Source organism: Rhea pennata, chromosome 2 (genome assembly GCF_028389875.1).
Source record: "Rhea pennata isolate bPtePen1 chromosome 2, bPtePen1.pri, whole genome shotgun sequence".
Lineage (NCBI taxonomy): Eukaryota > Metazoa > Chordata > Aves > Rheiformes > Rheidae > Rhea > Rhea pennata.
This window is the reverse complement of record NC_084664.1, coordinates 48,421,793-48,444,427: the sequence shown is the minus strand read 5'-3', so window position 1 is coordinate 48,444,427 and position 22,635 is coordinate 48,421,793. Positions and strand designations below refer to the sequence as shown.

The 22,635-nt window shown below is 46.9% G+C and overlaps 1 protein-coding gene across 1 annotated transcript; it reads right to left on the bottom strand.

The window, feature by feature from the left end:
• Positions 1-425: 425 nt before the first annotated feature.
• TMEM108 (transmembrane protein 108) lies at positions 426-16,701 on the bottom strand. Its single transcript, XM_062568478.1, has 5 exons — positions 16,569-16,701; positions 11,854-12,012; positions 9,847-10,962; positions 2,170-2,324; positions 426-634 (listed from the first exon to the last, which is right to left on the bottom strand). Exons 1-5 carry the CDS (start codon positions 16,699-16,701, stop codon positions 512-514), a joined length of 1,686 nt encoding a protein of 561 aa, XP_062424462.1. The 3' UTR covers positions 426-511.
• Positions 16,702-22,635: the final 5,934 nt, after the last annotated feature.

Sequence of the window (22,635 nt, the reverse complement as noted above, 5' to 3'; positions counted from 1 at the left end):
GGCAACAGAGCCTGTCTGGTCTGGTTTGTGTTATAGCTTGGCAGTTCAAAGTAAAAGAGTGACCTAAGTAATCTCACTATAAAACTGCGGGTAAAGGATGGTCACTGAGTAGGAACACTCTCAGCCAGGCGGAGAGAGGTCATGTAACTCCAGATTGTTCCTAAGCCACTGCAGGATGCTGTACCAAACACACACTGCCTGCATCGAAACCTGCCTCAGTGAGTATGTTTACTATCAAGTATATTTAGCAGTAGATTGTAAATGACAGTGAAGAAAATAACCTATCTGACAGGCATTTTGCTTAGAAATACCTTTATTTTATAAAGCCACAGTTTGTTCTGTAAAGTTTTACCACACTTATAAAAAAGAGGTGACAATTCTTAGAGGGGAAAAAAGCTGAAAACATTTCTTGTAGTTCAGGGTTACACAAAGCTTATATTTATAATATATATATTTATTTATAATTTGGAGACAGTCGAGAGGAAACTGCAATACAAGGGCAGCTATGGGGTCATATTTCCGACACTTGCTCGTGTCCTACAAATAGAGTTTCTTGACAGAAGGGGTTTACGAGGACCATACCACTGTCTCGGTAATCACCGTTGGCTGGGGAGCGTGGCTCAGAGAGGTGGTCCTAGGAGAAAGACAGGAAACCAGCATGAGTGCTACCCATCCCATCCCACCCTACCCCATCCCATCCCAGCCCAGCCCATCCCACCCCCTTCTGTGAGTACACAGGGCAGTCCACTGCTGTGCAAATGCTTGTGAAAAATGGGCTATTACTTTTACTGCTTGGACATGGTCCCAGCCCTCAGAAACTGCCTGATTTTTTGGGTGCTCCAGTTCAGGATCTTTTCAGGAACTGCAGTAAGTTAGGCAATAGCAGTTGGAGCTGCGAGTGAACAGTTCCTCTGATAATCAGGCTGATCTTTTTCTCAAACTAGGAATTCCAAAGTCCATTGTACCAAGCTTTAGATATCTTAGCAGAATTTGAGCCTCCACATTTCCTTTTTTTTTTTTTTTTTTTCTTTTTCACTTTTATGATACATTGCAACAATTTGCTGTCTGTCAGCCAGGTTTGATTCCTCCAAGGTGCATTTCCAGCTTCTTTTTAAGGGCAGAGCCAAATATATGGTTCCAACCTAACTGAGAAACGTCTTAATTCAGTAATGTGCTGATCAGTTTTAAATGACTCAAGCAACAGCTTTTGGAGGCTATCCCATACATGAATAGTGCAATACTTTGAAAGCTATTTCTTGGTAAGTATAAACCAGAATCTTACTTTAGCCTGAGCAAAATGGTTGCCAGGAAAGTGGAATTAATGAGGTGACTGTGAGTGGTCTAGTCCCTTCTCAAAGGCTCCTTTCTGAACCCAAATTTTTGTAATTTAACCAGAGATGAGTTTGTCAGCTAGCTAATCTCTTGAAAATTTCTTTCGTTTAAGTCCAACCTGTCCACTGTTTCTAGTTTCTAAAAACCTTTGAACTAAGCCAAATTACTCTTGTCTGTCTTTGAGGCCAGACAATACAACATTTCTATCAGTAGGATCACCTGCTCAAATATGAATTATCCTACCGAACCAGTCAGAATCTTTGAGTAAAGGGTGACCAGTGTACACCAGCACTACACAGAGGCTCAAGTTTTGATTTTTTGATGTACTAGGAACACTTATTCTCTAAACTATTCTTTGAGAAGCTCCAGGCAGTTCCTGAGATGTCAGTGACAAGTTTTCTTTATATCATTAACTGCCACTACCCTCAATATACAATGCAATGTGGGACATGCACACTGGAGAGGCTAGAAGGACTGTAATGGGTTGGCCCAAAGTGTGCTGCTACTTGTTCGTAGTAGTGCTAGACATTGGCTACAGACTCAAATGAACTGGGGAAAAAAAAAAGCACCTAATGGTAGTTACTGTTAAAGCCTCAGCCCAGGAGCACACAGTGACATAGAGCTTAACTGCAAAGCCTGGGAATAGAATGACAGCTGGTTTTTGGTGACATATTTATTGCATCTCCTAGTACACTTGTGTGAGTGGGTCCTTCTTGAAAAGTTGTTTCCCTGAATATGCATAGGGATTTCAAGGCTTTACTAACATTTTTTCCTCTCCCTTTCTTCCAACCTGACTTCAGTTAAATTTTGTAGACACTTCTTATGCAAGTGAGGTACCTCTGAAGTCTCCAGGGACTGGATCTCTCTCGGTAACTCTACAGCATGCCTGTTGAAGTAGTCCATGGTAATAGCATTATTCCAATAGCTCAAATTGTTTTCTGGGTTAGATGTCTTCTTCTTCCTCCTCATGCAGCAGACTGTCAGCAGAACTGCTGTCAATAGAAACACATCAAGAAATTGGTTATTCCCGTTCAATAACGACTCATCCATAACATGGATTTGTTTTTAAAGTTACCTAAGGAGAGTGCTGGCGACCTTCATTCATACAATTAACTTTGAGTTAGCAGTTAACTTTCAATCAACAAAACCACAGTTAAATCAGAATCCAGGCCAAGCAGATAAAGCTTTGGGCTTGGCAGGATATGCATTTGATGTAAGTTTAATCTTCAAGATGCAGCTGCCTGGCTCATGAAAAGACTCTGGTGTCATAGCTGGATGGTATTTTAATCTCTAAGCAGGGATTCACAGGCCCTCTAGGACGGGGGACACTTCACAAAGATGCGAAGAAGGCCACTACACAGATCTTCTTCTGGTGTGTTCAGACACTGCAGTGATGAGCACGTTAGCAAATGGGCAGTGAGAGATACCTGTCCTAGTCTCAAATATCAAATTCACAATCATAATTCATGAAGTCTCAAATACCAAATCTGATTTGTATACCTTCAATACCAAAACTTTCTGCTTTAAATTGCTGCTGATTCTTGTCCCTGTCATACGTAGCTTGGCTTTTAGGTATTTTGTGGTCGTGCTCTGAAACATCAGAGCCTGCACATAGGGACAGACGGGCTCCTCAGCGAGGGGGACCTGAGGTGGCACCAAGGAGCCTCTCCAACGTCTCGCTTGCATAGCTCACATTTTCCAGGGTAGCGTTACTGGCCTTCAGAAAAAAATCCTCCCTCAGGTCAGCCCAGAACTGGGATTTCTTTTGTCTGCCAGCATCACCTGTATCAGGATACGAGGTCTACTGATAAGACGGCTAGAGCATCACCTGTTCCTGTGTTTGCCTTGTGGTGTCTGCGTTGCCTTTTTCTCATAGCTGTTGAACACATTTTAGCTTCTGAGGGCTGAAACACTTGAGCTTGTAGCAGAGCAGTTAGGCAAAACTAGGTGAGCAGAAAGTGAAAAGTGTTGATTTAACTGACTGGTTGGTCTTAAGGCCACAGATACCCGCTGCTCGCAGTGATGCTAGAATAATGCTTCCACAGCAGGCTGGCTGGACACAGAGATGGGTGAACGTATTTTCTGGAATCGCTTTCAGTTTAGTCATCTCTGTTTCAGTTCGGATTTGAAATCTTGGCAATTTTAGGAAAGCTAGCCAAACCCGCTGGAACGAACATACTGCTCCCACTGGTCCTTGCTCCAGCAGAATTTGAGGCACGTACAAGGGTTTAGTCTGTGGAGTAAGGCTTAAGCTTCTTGCGCTTATTTTATACCTGTGGAATTAACTGAGTATTTGTGCTCATAATCTACTCAATTTATACTGGCAGACAGGTAGCTGGATATGTACTTACTTTGATTTGCATGCATGAAATAGGGAGTGCCCAGCTATAAATTCACTACGTAATTTCTAAATCCCTCATGATAGGAAAGAAGAGAGGAAATATTCAAGAAGCAGAAAAATAAATTATTTTCTCAGCTACAGCCAAAATTAATTTATTAGAGTTATAGCCTAGAGGGAAGAAAAGATAGCAGAGAGGTCAAAGCTGCTTTGTATGTTTTGACAAACACTGCAACTACCCATATGCCGCAGATCTAATTTCACATCCCATCTCTTCACATAAGATGGCAATACAAAAGTGCAGGCTAAAGGTCTGTTTAAAATTAAAAAAAAAAATAAAAAGCTACTAAGAAAAATTGTTAATGGCTTTGAGTTCAGGGATTTTATGTCTCATTCAAAGGAAGAGGTCTTCTTATGAAACTAATGGGAAAAAAAAACCCTCCTGCACCATTCCTGCACCTTGCAAAAAAAGCCGGCTAACAAGTTAACAAACTTACTGCCACCCGGTCTCGGACTCATCTTGCTTCAGCCGCTCCGTCAGCACTGACGTCCTGAGGGGCTGGCGGTGCCGGCGAGCGCCGGCGCAGGCAGCCCCACCGACGCCGGCAGAGCCGCCCAGCGCGGCGAAGCGCCGATCCTCCCCAGGGTGCCCCCTCCTTCGCCCCGGCCCGGGGGAGGGGTGGGGGGCTCGTACCCTGTCAGCGGTCGCTGCTTGGTGCCCCAGGGACAGGCTCTTCGCTGCGCAGCAGCACCGCCGCTCTTCCCCGCTGACTCCGCTCTTGGCCTGCGGCCTCAGAGCCCAGATGAGCAAAGGGACGGAAGAGCGTGGCGGACGAATTCCCGAGCACCCTCAGAAATCCAGTACGGCACGTTCCAGCAGGAGGCTGAAGATGCCTCGATTCAGAGCAGAGGAGACCTCATTTAAGAGGGAGAGGGGAGACGGCAGGGCTGCAATGAGGGCATTCCCTCTCTTCCTCATATTAGATGGCCGAGAAGACTTTATCGGCACATCTTAGCGAAATCAATGTAGCTAAGCACAGGCCCGCGCACTCGCAGAGCACGGTACAGGTCTGCGTCTACCCTTCGACGACCATTCGCTCCCATCACTAGAACTACAGGCCGTCGCACTGGTCGCCTGGGGCACAGTCGGTGGATGAAATACCCACGTGGCAGAGACGGTTTGGAAGAGTTTTGAAACAGCAGTAACTACAGCAGAGCCGAACGCTGCCTGCGATTCCCCTCTCCTCGTTCCCACTGTGTTTTGCAATGGCCTCGTAGGGCACAGAAAGTGCCGCTGTTAATGCTGCAGGATCGCATCTGTTTCAGCGATGGGAGCCCCTGGGCAGGGGAAGGACTAACTCCTGTCCTTCAAACGTTCACCTGAATCCTTCGTAGGAGTTGGGAAAGCTAAACTGACTTTTCCCTTCTACTATTCCATTTTAAAGCTAATACTGAGCACCAGGAGAAGGACATTTCAGTGATGTCCCTGGGTCAGCTGGAAGCTCCCCACACAAAGATTACCATACATATTAGGAAATAGCATGAATCTTGGAAATTTTGCAGACATTTGAGGTTCACAGAGTTCAGAAGCTTTTCTAATACTTATTCATTGACCTGCTACTACTCTGGAGGAAGAAATTTCAATGTGCAAATTCAGGGGCTAAGAATTGCCGATGAACTCCACTTCGGGCACTGGCTTCTTTCTGGCCCTGAAACGAATTATGGACTAGGCAGTGGCAAACAAGCCTCACTGTGTCTGTTACCTGGGCTATCTGTATTTGTTCAACCTTTGCTCTTTTAATGGTACCACAGCGCATTTTGCTAGTGACCATAGCTGCTTACATTCTGGAGATAGCAGCTTCCTCTCATGCTTGGTCTGAGCTCCCACTTGGAGACTGGGCTCAGGGCTTGGGATTGCTCTCAGACCAGGAAACAAACATACCCAGGTTTTTCAATTGGGGAAGTGAGTGAGATAATTCTGGAAAGTGTCCCAGCCCGTGAAATACAAGCTAGGTGGGGTTAGGTCCAAGGCAATTCTTCATTTACTCTTTGAGTTCTGCTGATGTTTCCATTTGGAGACTTGGTGTCCCTCTCACATCGTCTAATGTCAGCAGAACTGACTAAATGAATTGACTTCTGGGCATCTGATTTGCAACGTTCTATTCTTCACCATTTTATCATATAATTCTATAATTACAGAACTGTATGTACCGGGAACCCAAAGACTGGGCTTGTGAGTTTTAAAATGAGTTCATAGCTTGTCTTGTTCTGCCTTGCAGCAGGGTGCATGAGACTGGCGCGCACACATACACACGCACACAAAATGTTCAAGGCTGCCTGAAGGACATGATAAAAATAACTGGAACCATGACATGCAGAAAATACTGATATCAGTGTTATATACTACTTTGCTTTTCTGGGAACATAATGATAGAGAATCCTTCATTTTTGTAGCTCTCATATGGAGCAAGCAGCTTTACCTGCCGTATTTATATCACAAAATGGAATTTCACCAAAAGGTGAACTGATTTCCCCAAATGCATGTAGCAGGTGTGGCAGGTGCATTCCTACTCAAACATTAAAGAACTACTGTTCTGGCTAGAACTTTAAGGGATGTCAGTGGGACTCAGAAACCTATGTATCCTCAGAAAGATGTAGGGACTGGGAAGACAAATCCCATCTCTTATTTAAGGAGGTGATCTCCTAAGGCCTGGCTCTTCAGGCCAGTGCCATAGGTGTGGAGCTGTGCCACCAGCCCAGCTGGCAGGCACCACACTAATCTGGATGTGGATTGGGACTACCTATTGGTGAGAGTCTGAGCGCAGGCGCAGGGCGGCTCAAATGCCAGGGTAAAGCAAAGCTGAACAAACTCTCTTCGGTTTCCTACTTGTAGCGGGGAGCAAACTCTGGGCTGCAGCCAGGCTGCTGAGGAGCCCCTGCAGGGACTCTCCTCTGCAAGGAGGAGCTCTGCATCCTGGGCAGCTCTTCCAGTGGGGATACCACGCCAAGGGCTGTGGGGATGATGCTCCCCTACCATGGAAAGGCTTCAGTTTCCTCTCTGTGCCAACTTTCCCTGTCTCTCATTTGTAACCTCCCTGCCTCAGGGCTGCCCAGCCATCTCTCTCCCCCTGGTGCGGTTGGCTTGGCCCTTCTCACAGGATGATGTCTCAGCAGACATCTCTGTGGGTCTGGCCAGCTTCCCTCAATGCACTAGCCCGCAGCTTGGGGCAGCATACCAGAGGGTCCTGCCCCTCGGGGTAGCAGTCACCTCTCAATATGGAAGTCCTCAGAGACTTTCTCCATGGCTTGCTCCCTCCAAAGGCACTGGAAGTATTTAACAAGATACTTTTCCAGATACTGTCCTGCCTGTCCCAAGGCAGGAGCAGGACAGCGTCTCCATCAGCTTGTGCCCAAAGCTCCCAACGAAACACACGTTCATCCCTTGAAGATGCCTTTAGAAAACCCCAGTGGCTGTATTCCTCAGCTGTCTCTTACCAGCAGCCTCTGCAGCCCCCCTTCCATCAAAACCAGAAGGGAAGGTGCCGGCGGGCGCAGGGCCCCGTGTCCTCCTCCGCCCGCGTCCGGAAGGTGGCGGCAATCCCCTTCGCGCCCGGGCCCAGCGCCGCAGCCCTCGCACGCGCCTGAAACCTGGCTTTTCGGGGGGAAAAGGGGGGATCTGCCGCTGGACGGGCAAACCCTGGACACCGACGGCCTCAGAGCACCCCTGCAGCTGGTGCAGCCGGGACAAGCTGTTTCACACAGCTGTTTCATAGTTTGGAGACGCTCGCAGGGTAAAATTTGCAGAAGCGCCTTAGGAGATTGTGCATGGTTTTCAACAGTAAATCTGTTTTGGTCTGGACTCTCTTTTCCACTCATTTAATTTTGTCAGCTAACTAACTGTAGAGTTTCTCTGCTTTTACCCTCTTATGTTGACACAGGCATAAAAATGCTTTAGGTTTGTAAAACTGATTGTTCCCTTTTTATAGGGATAAACTATGCCAATACAACTTCAGCCAGACCACGGAACATTTAAATGTCTATCTGCCATTCACTGCAACTCTGAAATACACTTGAGGATCCCCAGATTTTAAAAGGAGAGTCCCACTGAAGACCATCCTCTGAAATCTGGTCCTGAAAACAGGACCTAGATATCTGAATCATAAAAACATTAAGTTGTATCAGAGCTGGTATAGGTGATTTTTAAAATAACACTTGCCTTTTCAAAAATGTAGCTTACAAACATCAAGAAACAAAATGGACACAGTCTTACGAACCCATTCTGTTATGGGACATATGATAAGAAGGTAAGTTTAAATCCTAATCTATAATGGGCTAGAAGTCCTGTCAAAACTCTTTATATTATTATTATTATTATTGGTAGCTATTGGTCATATATGGGACATTGTGGGAAGAGACATACACAAATTTATACATTGGGTATGCTTCCTATGTTTGCGTTTTATTTGGGCCCATATTATCCAGATCAGTTTTCTCTCTGAACACTAATCCTAAACAAAATGCTTGAAAGAATTTGCTTGATCTTGTATTTCTACCAGCAAGATTTTTGTTCATTGTATCCTCAAATATTGCTTATCATCATGTTGTGCTTCGTATATCCCAGTTTCTCCTCTCCATCTTTCACAGAAGTATGTGAAATTGTATATGCATACACTTGTGCTTTGCTTTCACTTTATTTTGGTTGTCAATCATAAATATTTAAGTTTTGATTTCACTAGTGGTTTTACCCAAGTTGGTAGTAGTGGTCCTAGATAGCGCAGGTCTAACAGAGCTGCTGAGCCAGTCTAACGGTCTGCAGCCGACAAAAGGGTTAGTCCTGCTCCCCTCCCAGGTGTGTATTCCTGCACCTTCACCCGCTCCGGATCTCGTGTCTATCTGACCCTGTGCGGAGCTGATTCAGCTCACTGTGTGGACAGAAAAATAAAAATGAACAAAGTGAATATTTTTTGACCAGTTTATCGGCCTGAACTGACTTGCAGAGGTGTCAGTTTAGGACCAGGCAGAAGGGAAGGGGCAGGGCTGCAAAGCCGAGCCTTGGAGAGGGCAGAAGAACAGAGCAGCTCCCTTTGGTGTGAGTAAGCTGTTAGACTGTCTCAGTCAACTCACTAACTTTGTCCTCAGTATAGCTCATGGCTGTACATAACAGGATTAATACTCAATAGTGTTGGCCGCTACCCTTTTACCCTTTAGCAACGGCTGGCAAATGTTTATGTTCCTGTTTCTCTCCATCGCTATTTGCACTTCAGACAGATCAGTATAATCACACCCCATAACCTATTTAGTAGCTTCTTCTTGGTTCCGCAGAGTGAAACGTCAGAGAATAATATACTGTCTCACGTTGCTGATATTACCCAGTTGGGCAGGGGATACGCCAGTGTCTACTCACAAGCTTTCTCATAATTCAATCACGTTTTTTTTTTTTTTTTTTTTTTTTTGCAATGTAGTCAAATGACGAGATCCTAAGCCAGGTCTGTAAACCTAAGTTGTACTGGTCCTGCAGTTGGCTGGTTTCTGTTGTCTAAAAATCAAAAAAAATTCAAATTCTTCTCGTTCTCTAGGTAGCTACAAAGTCAGACTCAGAATTAAAATAAAGGAAAATAGCAATCTGGTTATCAGAATGATGAGATTTCAAAATCAGATAGTTCACAAACTGCCTGCAATGAAATATTTTATAGTACATGAAAACTGGTGTTCTCTAAGGCATTAGCTATTAAAATTATCATTACTCTTTTGGGGTTAGCAGTGTATTTTTTTTTAAATCCAGTTCCAGGGTAGAATACAGCAGTTCCTAGATTGCAGAGCTGTGTAATTTTTGGTTACTTGCCTAAAAAATTTGAAGTAAAGCTGCTTTGCTTTCTGGAGTTGTTCAGCCTTTGTCTTATATCATCAAATGGATAGCCCAGAATGGCGAAGGGATTTCTAATAGCAACAGAGCAAGTGTGCTTTGTATGAAAATGTTATAGTCCTGGAGATTGTTAATCTTAAGTATTTTGGTCAGTGAATGTGTAATCTGTCTAGTGACTGTTTCTCATCTATCTCAAGCTGCCCTGCCACTGTTAGCCCTCCATCTAGTCCTTGAATCATAGGGCCAAACTCTGTATTTTAAGGAGAGAAAGAAAGAAAGAAAGGAAAAGAAAAGAAAGTGGCAATTAACTTACAACATGAGGATATAGGTACGCTGATAGCCAGGATAATCCAGGCAATGTCCATCTTGCTGAGACAGATGGTTGCCCTGTGCTGAGGCTTGTCCCCCTCAGTGACGTGGGAGATGTTTCCCAGCACGCCAGGTTTCCAGGTCCCGGCAGGAACCAGTCTGTTTAGGAAGTTGCCGGTTGCAGTGGAGCCAGCTGTGGACATGGAGCTGGATAACCTCGTGGCAGGCGCTGTGGAGAGCACGCTGCTGAACACGGTGGCGTTAGTCACCACGCCGTGCTGCGTTGGGGCAGCTCCCCTGGGATTGCCTGCTGCTGGAGAGGAGACATTGACTTCGAAACTGGTCTGAACCGAGTGACCCGCTGCTGCTGTTGCAGTTCCAGGACCACCAAACAACGGGACATTTGTACTGAGGTTCAAGGTTACCCAAGAGCTGTTTTTGCTCAGCATATCCCATATATCATAGTGGGGGCGGTTAAAAGGCATCGACACTGCTTCAGGATCAGTCGATGGTCCAGCAGTTGTGGTGGCAAAATCCGCTTTCTGCAGAGCTGGCTCCGTCCCATCCCCGTGCTCTGCTTTCCTAAGGCCTCCCGAGGTGCTGCTGGGGGGAGAAGGGGCCGGGTGCGTAGTTCTTGCCAGCCCCGTGCCGGTGGGATCTCTGGAAGCTGCAGTCGGAGAGGGAAACGGGTGGTCTGTGAAAGGGCTGCTCAAGGTGGGGAAGGGGGAGTGCAGGGCTGTCTTTAGGTAAGGCTCTGAAGGCTCTGTGAAGTTCCCTTTGAAATCCCGGAATATTTTCCCCTTGGGGCGAGTCTGTCCTGAGTACAAAGCACTCTGGTTGTACAAATGATACCTTTCCTTTTCGCCAGCGCGATGGCCGCTTGCTTGCTTTCGGCCGGCGGACAGGGCCGTTTTCTCCGTCGGGCTAGGCGGAGGGGGAACCGTGCGAGCAGACGTGGGAGCAGGCTGCGTGGTGCGACGGTCTTTGTGACGAGGTGTTGTCCCCATGGCTGTGATAGTGGTAGTGTCCATCAGGAAGCCCTGAGAGGAGGACGCAGCGGGAGACAGTACCTGAACAGAAAACACCAGCTCTTCTGTGAGCGCCAAGATCAGCAGAACACCTGGATGGAAAAAAACAGAGAGCGAGAGTGAGATGCGAGGTCGAGGTGGGCACGGGCGGGCTGGGAATCGCAGCACTCCGCTCCCTGTTGGTGCTCGACTTCCTCGAGCCGAGGCGGCACAGCCGGCAGCGGGGAATACCTTTCGTGGAGGAAGAGCTCGCGCCTCGGCTTGTCGGCTTCTCCAGGAGAGCAGCACGAGGAAAGAGAAGCTGTCAGGGCCGCAGGAGCTGCGAGGTGGGAAGGGAAACGCTGCAGGGAGTCACCACAGTGAAAGGAGATGGGACCTTGCAAAACGGATTCAGGAGAGTGCTTTAAAGTACCATACACAGCTGCAGGTGATTTCCCCATAGAAGCTACAAAGCATCCTATTCTGCAGTGGTAGATGCAAAAAATACGTTTTCATTTCGGTTTTGGCCAGCAGGCCTCCAGATAAGTAGCCATATCGTTGTGGGGAACCTTAGCCTGCTCACTCTTTTGGCTGCAAAATCTGACTTTTGGCTGCCTCTAGTTCTGGATGCCATTAAGCAATCTGTTTTTCGAGAGAGCAGTTGTTTAGTCCTTGCTGAAAATTAGGTCCGAATTTGTCATTGATCAAGAAATGGGGCCAGTGAGGGATGTTTGATGAGGTGGCTGCCTAGGTTCCAATGCTATTTAGCAACTTTGGGAAATTTTGTCTCTTATTTACAGTATGAGAGGTAGAAAATCTGTGAATGTTAAAAATGAATAAGAAAATGTAGCTATCACAGCCATTAAAAAAAATCATGTTATTATTAGGATTACAACCCAGTTTAACACAACCGCCCTTTCACACACACGTACAAATGTTTGTCTGTATCCTGTGCTGCGCTTACATGTGCTGTGGGATTTGATTCTGTGAAGTTTGCCTCTCACCTCCAACTGCAGTACACATCATTTCATGATGTGCCAGATTCACACTACTGGGGACATCAATTCTTCCATTTATTCGTAGTGCAGATAATGGACCTGGGCAGCTGCAATAGCGTAAGCCTCCCCAGGATGCAGGGCTAATATGCCCTGAGTTACTGCGACCTGCAGGGACCACATCAATCACACGTCACCATTTCCATATGTTGAAGCTGTCAGCTGCAATGTGGCCCTCTGCCCACTAGGAAGCACATGGACTGAGTGCATTCTGCACAGTTCATCGAACAGCATCAGCTGGCACCATCAGCGCTGTGCTGGTGCGAATTGTAACCAGCAATCTCAAGGTGAAAGATGCTGCAGCCCAAACAAATTTGGGAGCCAAGCTCATCAGAATGGCAGTACCCCCAGTTGTGTAATGGTGGCCTGCCGGTCGAGATTGTGGGCACCTTCCTGCCCCCTTCTCCACCCTCCTCCCCCTCCCAGCCTTGCCAGCTTTCTCTGCAAATGCTGTTAGGCCGTTTAGCTCTAACTTACTTGGAAATATTTGGTATGGGCACCAGCAGAAAATGGAAGAAAGGGACTTGTGAAAATCAACATCCATCTCTGATTAGGTGTCCTAAGGCTCTGCTGCATGTTGGTCTGACGCAAACGCCATGAAATGTGTTTATTCAGAGTCCTGCGCATCGTCCACATCCATTTGCAAGCGATATACTATATAAAGCACAAACTGAGCAAAGGAGTAGTCCTTATTCCTTTTATGCAGCTAAGTGCTACACTTTGACCACTAACCATTACTGCTGAACCAGAACAGCGCAGAAGTCTGCCACCAGCAAAATTCATCTCGTCTTGCCCCCAGCAGCCTCCTGCTCCTCTGCAGAGTATCCAGATCAAAACACTGACTTGATAATGTAATGAGAGCCAGTTATAAGTAATGTACTTGCCAGTGACTAATGTTAAAATTAGCTATTTTTTATTTCTGAAATAAAGTAAATATGTCTTCCAAATAAACCATTGTCTGGGACCTAGCCAGCTGCAGACAATATGCTCTTAGCAGAACACCTAGTCAAAGAGAAAAATGCATCCTCCATATCATGCTATATTCTTGGAGCATCACTCTTGGAAATGAAATGCCAGAGTTATCTTCACATTTTGGCAGCACTTATTCTGAGGTCAAGGTCAAAGCAGATATTCTAGTGTCCATATGGCTAATATTCCATGCCAAGACAAGTTGCTGCTAGAGAACAAATTCAAAGAGGAAAAGATGAAGATTTATTTTGGATTTGGTATGTGGAGATGTTTCAGGAAACTTTAGGCTTGCTGTTGTGAGCACACAAGATAAAGTGCACTGGCAGATCTTATGAGATACCAGATTACAACGCTTGCAAAGCCTGTTCAAATTTTTGGATGTTCTTTGTGTAACTACTTTTTTCTCATACCTCATGCACAGAAAAACATCTCTGTTGGATTAACATTTTTTTCCAGGATATTCCTTAAGGAATACAGAAGTTGCCAGCTCTTCTGCAAATTATGCCCTGGGCTTAGAAACCATGATCTTTGGCTAAAAACCTCCAAAATATGTAGCTTTACTGCTTGAAATACTAATAAATCAGAAGCTAGCAACTATAAAGATTTACAATCTCTCCGGGGCAGCCTGTTGTGGTAGCAGGTCACCACACATCAGACACTAGAAGCCATATAGATTTAGCTAGTACCTTTAGATGGGTTGTAAAGTATTAATAACTATTCTAAGGAAATCCAATGTCATAAGTCATTTCTTTGACAATAAACAATAACCCCCACAACCCTTCGCTCTCTCAGGGTGTGCTAGTCAGATCTTGCTCATCTGCTCGCTCCCCCTTTAACAGCCTCTGCAAAGCTACTGTGGCCCCAGAGACACAGCTTCTCAGGACATTTTTTTATAAACTGGTTTAACTGACCACAATAACTCTTTCAGAGACAACCAGAGCTAATCCATGTCCCTAAATACTTATGAAATATTCAGCTTAGTAGACTGTTGTCAAAACAGCCTGTGCTGTATATTTTGGGAAAACCAGCTGGTAATACAGACTTCACAGTGGGCTGTGCTGGACTTTTTAAGTAGAATTAATTGGCTTTATAACTGATCAACAGCCAACTGGAAAGCAAAAGTTGGAATCAGTATTTGCAGATGCTCTGCATCATCTATCCAGGGACATCTGAGCATGTTCTGGCTGGAGCTGCAGCGGCCTGATTGCCCAGAGCTCCCACTGACTGCTGGGTCACGTGAGGGTATGCAGTGTCATGCTAAGAGGGGCTTTTACTAAGGCACCTGATATCAGACTCCTCTGTGGGGGAATTTTGGCCCAAACCTGGGAAAGTGATTTTCTGAATTCCTCTACTAAGATGGAGGAAGCACTCATTACAGAAATGGATTTAACCAACTCCTGCAAAAGTCTTCCCTTCTCCACCTCTCTCTGCTTCCCGAATGCACCTGCGCTGTGCAAAGGGTACGACGCTGACGGCCCCCAGGACCCCAGCTTGCTTAGAATCGCATGGCCACTGGAAAGAAATCTTTCGGGCCTAGAATTGTCATAGGCGAAGTGACAATAGCCCAGATGTATGGGACACAGCAGATGCTCTTGGTAAGTTCAAAGCCCAGTCCTGCATCTCTTTGCTAAAATCTTTCTGTTTGGGCTGCACGAGACTCCAAGAAGCGACCTTATTTAGAGCAGGAGCCTTTTGGGGTAAGGACTGTCTGGTGCTGTATGGTGCCATAATGGCAATACAGACTGATGTAAGTATGTTATAGCAATTAATAATAATTAATTATATTTTTTGAGGGTCAGTTAACATTAACACCATTAAGCCTTTTCATAAGGCACCATTTTTAAGTTATAGGAGTTCACGCTCAGAAAGGGTCAGATTGGTCTGACTTTTAAATGCTGTATGTCAAATCCCTGCTTTTGGAGCCTGATTTTATGACTACATTAAAACCATTCAACCCTAATGAAAATGCTGATTGACCTGATGTCTCAGTGGTGCGACCTGTGTCATTCCAGGTTCTTGCATACCACACCAAGACTTGAATGTTAAGTACAAAATGAATTAACTCAAGGATGAAACACAGCAGACGACTGACAAGCAGAGTGTACACAGAGGGAGCTGATGTGCATTTAGCCATAAGAACTCTTGCTGATGACATGGTGCAAGGGTTCAAATCTCAACAGGATCTCAACGCAGTGCTCTTTCCCATGGTACGCTCACAGGAGGGGTCCAGATGTGGTGTGTACAGTAAAGAAAATGAATGAGCGATGTTTTTAAAGACTGGAGCCACAGTCCCTAGCAAGTCTCAAAAAAGTTGGAGTCAGGAATACTTTGCTCCCTCCTAAACAGAAATGTGAAAAGATATGGTCCCCAGCAGTCTTCCTGGAGTATTTCATCTCAGGACCTGAGGAGCCCCTGCCAAAGGCTGCCACACCAGCGTAGCGCCCCATTTAGAAGGCTTCACTTAGCAGCTGATACAGCCTGGTGCCGCGCTGGGCACCTCACGGGCCATTTGGGAACAGCCTTTCTGCACGGCCTGGCAGAGCAGGCATGCCGCCGCGCAGTCGGTTCACGCTGTCAGGCTCTCTGGGGGCACAATCTTCAAACAACACAGTCTTAGTTAATGTCTGATCTAAAGCTCATGGAAAGGCTCCCGCTGACTTAAGTGGGCTGTGGACCAAGTCCTCATTGGCAAAGATGTGGTGGGGGCTCTGGAGCTCCACGTTCACATTCTCTGCAGTATGTGAACAAGCACAAAGAGCTCAGTCCGGTGTTTGACCCCTTCTTGCCTCTGCTACCTTGGAGCTCGCAGCAAAACAACCCGAGCCAGCCTGAGCAGCCCTCGGCAAACGCTTTTGCTCTAGGAAGTCAGGATGATGCTTTCTGTGCAGAGACCCACTGCTGGACTCATTACTGCAGACTGCCGTGGGCAAGGGAAGCAAAGGCGCTGCCTGCAAAGGGCCCGGTACCAACAGAGCCCGGGCTTGGGTGCACGTGGGCAGCCTACAGGATGCTGATGCCTCCCTGGACCCAAACACTCTTGGCTTATTAAGCAATAGTGAGAGCAGGTCTTGCAAGACAGTTTCAAAGCGAAGCCTTCTGCGTAACACTATTGACTTACTCTGCGTCTCTCAGCAAACCAAAAACATTACAGGGAGCACAATGAATCTTTAATAGATGGACAACTGGGTAGAAAGGAAATACTGTTATTTTTGTTACGGTCATTTTCTTTGCAGGCTGTCGAAACAACGTGATTTTCACACACAACAAAGCAGCCTTTGTACAAAGAGTTAAGCAAACTCCACCTCTATGAGCAGTGGCAGAATCGAGGGAAGAAAAAGTAGGTTACTCTGCATAGAGTATTTCTCTTCTCGTGTGTCAGTGACTGTCATGCCAGAGCTCCCAGCTATTAACTTACAAGTTATTGTCTGTTTTCCCTTTTATATGTTAGAGAGGGAGCTCATGCCCAACTTCAGCGTACAAGCTATTTGATAAAATGTAGGAAATGAGACACATGGAGTAACAGCTCTATTTGCAGGAACATGAAGTCACATCAGCAGAAGCTTTGGAAATCACATGCACAAACACAAGCAGCACGCACTGACGCTCCCCGAGAAACAAGCCTAATGGCCACTGCCGTTCTGATGTGGCAAGTATGTCCCAGTCCTTAATGCAAAACATCACAGCACGACCATTACCGTTGCTACAACGTGCTTCCACTGAAGACTTTAAGACAGAGAGCCCATAAGCCAGAACTAATTCCTGATGCTCCGGTGCTTTCAGCAACGGGGGTACAAGCAGGACAGCGGCACGCAGGTACAGAGCAGGCATCTCCCGATCTAGTTTCCCACGGCACTAGGGACTCACAGGTACTACGGAAATGCTGCAGATCCCCGAATACCTACGGACACCTGAGCCTTCTGCAAAGGCTCAGGGACAAGCCAGGATGGGAGCAGTCACCGGGTGGGGGGGGAGAAAGACTCCGGCTCCAGCAGCTTGTTCAAGGAAAGCACTCACCTGAGAATATCATTTGGACTTGTCAGCAGACATCCTCATCTGCTCGCCTCCCGCAGGCTCGGGCGCCTCATCCCTCAGGAGCAGAAGGCACAGCCCGGTGCCCTCCCCGGGGCCGCGTGGTCTTCCCGCTCCGGGAACAGCAGGGCGAGGAGCACCCCAGGTGCGCGCCCGCCGGAGGAGGCTCGCTGCCTGCTTCCGGGCAGAGCGCGTCCCTCCCGCCAGCGCGGCGCTTAGCTCTCCGGGGGCGGCTGGCCTCTGCGGATCTGCCTCCCGCTTCCCTACCTCCGCCAGACTTCCCGCTTCATTCGGTTACCTCTGACGGCATTAACATTCCCGGCAGAGAAACACGCAGGCGGGAGCGCTGCTCCTCTTCTCCCCCTCTCTTTGCTGGGCATCAAAACGCCTCTCCTGTATTTCATGCCCTCGCTCCTCCCTGGTGAATGGATGATTTCTATTTTGTCAGTGTTAAAAAAAAAAAAAAAAAGTCCATGGATCTTGTGATTCTTAAAGCCATAATCCTCCCTCCCTTCCTTTTTTTTTTTTTTTTGCCTGCTTCTTTCTTTCTCTCTAGTGCAGACGGGTGTCTAGAAGAGCACACTGCCCGAAGAGCACAAAAATATGCACAAAATAAGGTCTGGGGAAATTACGAGTGTGCAGCAAGTGTGCATATGGGGGGTCCCCGAGAGCAGCACAGTGCCCCCCCCGTGCCACGGGACAGTCCTGGCTCCTCAGTCTGGACCCATGGTTGCTGCCGTACCCATGGGTGCTGCAACGGCCCGAGCAGTCTGTTATCAGGAAATGAATTCCTAATGTTCTGCTGCAGAGAAAAGCCAGTCTCTTCTCCTCCGTTTTACCTGGGACCCTCCTCTTTCAGGCCTCGGATGCAACCGCGATGCTGCCAGAGTTCTTTTTTAACCCTGTGGCCAAACCAGAAAGGTGTGAAGCTGTGACAGGATGTTTGCTCCCTAGCAAGAAGGCTCAGCAGGTGCATATACAATATCGCAAATGTGTCCTGTCCATATTTACACTATGTTTCCATAGCCGTGATCAAATCATGGAGGATGTGGAAGGCCCGAATGCATGCAATAATCTTATTTTCTCTGGGTTTTTGTGCTCTTGTGCTGATGTGCCTTCTCTCCCTGTCATTCACACTTCACTTTTCATCCTTACTTTTTCCAACCTGAAGATTTTTCTAAATCAAGATAGATCAAGATAAATCGAGATTTTCTAACTCAGTGCATCACAAAAAATTGATCCTCACAAACACCAGCCTGTTTAGCAGTTTGTGGAACTCGGGGCTTATTAAGAGCTGGCTGCTGAGGCAGTGATTTAGCATCGCGCTGCAGCTGGTGTAACAAGAGAACCGTGCCACAGATTTTAACCTTTGCTGGAGGATTCGCCACATCTGTAAGCAGTAACTCACAACAGATTTCTTCCCCGCGTGCTGTCACGGATGGGAACATACGGTTCGAAACCGCAGGGATTGCTGCTTGGAATCGCAGACGAAACCTCTCCGTAAGGACAGGGGTCCTCCGCATCCCCCGCTCCAGCGCCGGGCGGAAGCAGCCAAAAACGCTTCTCACCGCACGCCAGCGCTCCTCGGTCTGACCGCCCCCCCTTGCCACAAAGCTCGCCCAGCCCCGGCTGCGCACACGCGCATATCCCTTCCTCTCCGGCCCCGGCTTGGCAGCGGTTTTTGTTGGCAGGAGGCTGTTGCCAAGGGAGACAGAAAGGCTCTGCAGCTGGCTCTTCTTTCACCTGCGCGTCGCGCCGCTGAGCCCGCTGATGTTACCGCAGAGCCCCTGGCTTCTGGGAGACCGACCATCGATGTCCCCGGACCTTTCGAAGAGTTTTGACAGCGAAACGAGTAGCTGTGGCCGCCCATGAAAAGTTTAAAACGGGATCTTGCCGAGAGAGGAGGTAGTTGATGTTACAGATGCTGACTCAGGCCAGGGTATGCCTTTCACTAACAGCAGGAAAACAGGGAAAAAGAGGGTTCAAAGCCATCTTAAAGAGCTTTCCAACAACCCCCTAAACTGTGAGTAGGATCCCTCTTGCCTAGCATAAGAAGTGTTGAAGTTACATGTCTATTCTCAGGTAGCCGAGGCAATTCACCCCGGCCGAAGGGAGCTAGCGCCCGCTGGCTCTCACCACAGACGACGAGCTTTACTAGATGTCCAGCGTTAGGATGACGAAAATACGGTGAAGTGCATCCCTGTCTCTCCGTGTACTCAGAGGACGTCACTATCTAGCGAGAAGAGGATTTGTTTAGTGCAGCAAGGGGATAAACAAAAGTGATGGCTGGAAAGGTAAAGAGCAGCCTGCGCAGCAGGAACCGTGGTGCTTTCCAGGAGAGGAGATCCCCCGCTTGGGACACTCACAACTAGTTTCTTCTGAACACCAGAACACAAGCCCTCGAGAGCAACATGGAGTGGACCAGAGTAGGGCCTGGCAGCCCTTCCATGGTAAAGCTAGGAAGCATTTTCCCTTCCCATGTTAGGGGGTAAGCGGGCAAGCACTAATTCAGCCGGAGCGAGGGGCTGCTGCCTCTCTACGAAGTGGCACGCGGCCCATCAGCGGCGCCCGACCTCTGCCAGGCGAGACATCCAGCACCTGCCGAGCCCAAGTGAGGAACGGGAGCCTCTTCTTCACACCTACGCCTTTCTCAAAAAATTGCAGCTCCTAGAGCTGCTACGTTCCTCTCCAGTCTTCCCACTTTGCAGCTTCAGGTAGCCACGCCACAGGCTTTTGATTCCAGTGCTAGGTGATGCATCTTTTCCAAACCTAATTTCTCCAGGATTAAGCCTGCAGCTCTCAGTTCATTTACACTGACAAACCTATCGGTCAAGGACTCCTATTCTGGACTCAAGGCAGTCTGTCTTTACAACAGTCATTTTTAGCTTTTCTTCCCCCCACCCTGGGAAGTGAGGTTTATATGAACAGCTTGTCTATTCCTCTTTCTGTTTGTCTTTCCCGATAACTTTTGATCCATGGCCTGATTCTAGTTACGGGAGCATGTAATACCCAGGGAGAGAGTTACCTGCATATGAGCTGTTCCATTCGGGAAAGCTTTACTCTGATTTTTGACCACTGCCCAGTGTAAAGAAAAGGGACATTGCGCCTCACCGTGAGTTAGCAGTTTGCTAAGCTATTAACTGTCTCTGTTTATCATGTGGTCAGGTTGGGATCCAGAGATTTTCTGGTTTGGGAACCTGGCTGCCAGTCTGGTGGGACAAAGGGTTGGATTTGAACATGAACCATTGCCAGGGTGGACTTGGGCTGTGAAACGTAGTGCAGGTTCCCAGCCCAGATTTTCTCCTGTGAGCGCAGCCTGAGGATGTGAAGCTCCCCATAAACTAGCCAGAAAGGCTTTAACATGCCTCTCTTCCTATCTGCTGGATCGTACACGGTAGCAAAGCTTCTGGAGTGACTCTAACGTAGCTAGGGAAACAAGTGAAGCTGTTACTTTCAGTTTCTGTTCATCCTCCTTACAGACTTCTGATAGCTTTCTTTTGGCTCACGGAAATAAAGTTTGTCTTTCCTTTTAGCTGTTGAACCTGGCTTTAGCTGAGACTGATTTCAGAGTAGCTGGCTAGTCCAAAAACCTGGCTGTTCATCGTGGCTCTCTTGCAGGGAGCTGCGCAGGTGCCCTGCGAACGGCTCTGCGAGGAAATCTGGTGGCCGGAGGCAGCCAGCAAAGCCCCGGCACGGCCGGCCACGTGTGGAGCTGCGCGCCCGAACCTCAGCACTGCCGAGGGAGCCTGTGGCACTAGGACATAGAATATTAAACCAAAAAGAGCAAATTTCATTCCTGAGAGTATCAGCTGCTCACTGCAGGGATCGAGAAAGGTTTTTTTTACTCCATTAGGTGAATTGCAAGATTGTGCAGGTATTGAGATATAGATTTTTTGTCATCCTTTGAAGCTGTGAATTGGACTGGAAGGAATGATGGTCCAGCTTGGGGTAGTAAATCGTATGTTCTTATAAGTAAGGTCACAGTAGTAGCTGGGTATAATTTTTGCTAATAAGAGCAGAACCTTGCTGCTTATATTTCACTCAGTATTACTGCTCATGAATTAGCTTCAATAGATGGGGATATGGAATACCATATATGAAGAGCATAAGGGCTCAATGACATGGTGATAGAGCGTACCTGATTAATCAGGGAATCAGTAATTCCAATGGAATACATATAAAGCTAGTAGGAAGATCTGACTTCTTAGAAGTAAACTCTCTCAACCCTTTTAAATCTATTAATTCATTTCTGCAATTCATACCTCCTATTCAGCATGGATGGTATTACGCAGCAAAGTACAATATTTTACTTTTCAGTGTGGATGGTGTCTTTTTACATGCACATTTGCATTTTTTAAATTCCACTGCCACTATCTGTGCTGTTTATGATGTTATTTTGAACACGTATTGGTCTTGTCTTTTCATAGGAACACACTGCATTTCCAAAATGCCATTCACGTTCAATGATGGATACAGACAAAGATTTTACAAAGCACGGCCAAGTGAAAACACAAGCTTTGATGTTACTTTCTGTGCTTATGATGGCACTCACATGAAGAGTGTACTTAGAGATGACAAATACGGACAAAACTTCAATCATGCAAAAAAATCCCTTGACTTCTTGTTTGACTGTTCATAGTGGTCACTGAAGTTTCATCCTGCCTTAAACATGACAATTTGCTACTGCCATACGAGCGTCTCTGCACCATAAACACTGAACCACCGTTTATAATAATAGCGATAATAATAGGCAATACCTCTATAGCAGCCTTATTCCTACAGTATTTCACAAGTAAGATATTTTGTTTGGCTTGCTTTCTCTCCTGCTAAACTTGCCCCTATTTATATACAAGACAGAACCCGCATCACCCATCCCTGAAATGTCATTACCTCTACACTAGATTTTATTTTGGAAGGAAATTGGACTGACAACCCTAACAACTCCTGATTATTCACAGAGCAGGCCTTGTGAAGAGATTAAAGGTACCAGCTTTTACATGTTTCCCTGTCAGCATGCGGCCCTTTGGGGATCTTCTCTTGCTCAGCAAGGTAGCTCAAGCTCCGTGTTCATTCATCCCTGACTTCTGTTGCCTTCACACCAGCTGGGGTGGTGGTGATCTGACGTGGATATCTTATCTCCCTCCTCCCTCCTCCAGCAACGACACAGGGAGCCTTGCTTTATTTCCGTAACATTATTAAGTAGCTACCAAGGAGCAGTGCTGCTGACCTGGGCTGAATCAGGGCTCTTCTCCTGCTTCTCCCCAGCACCATCCACTCACCAGGTGCACAGCAACAGGGTAATACTGCCTAGCAGCCCTGTATGAGACCAGCAGCAGCTTCTGCAACCACTACGTGCACTTCCTGTAGATTAAACGCCATTGAATTTTTCCATTAAAAATGTGGAAATCCCAGCCATACAGGGGGAACATTGGGCTTCAGGGAGTTTTCATGCCTTCCTCAGCAGCACCTGGCTTTGCTGTAGTGCCCTTAGTAAGTATGACTGCCTGGCTCTCAGGGAGGACTTGAGATTTCCTGATGCATCAGCAACAAATTTCATAAACTGCTGTGGGTTACTTTCTCAAAAACGATGCAAGTGCAAATGTACCAAGTGGTGCATTTGGAAAGACAAATTCATCCCTGAGATAGCTAACAACATGTTTTTACTGCTTACGCTGCTCTGATCCAGGCTTTCCTTGGTTTGGGCTTAATTTATTCATATACAAAACATGACCT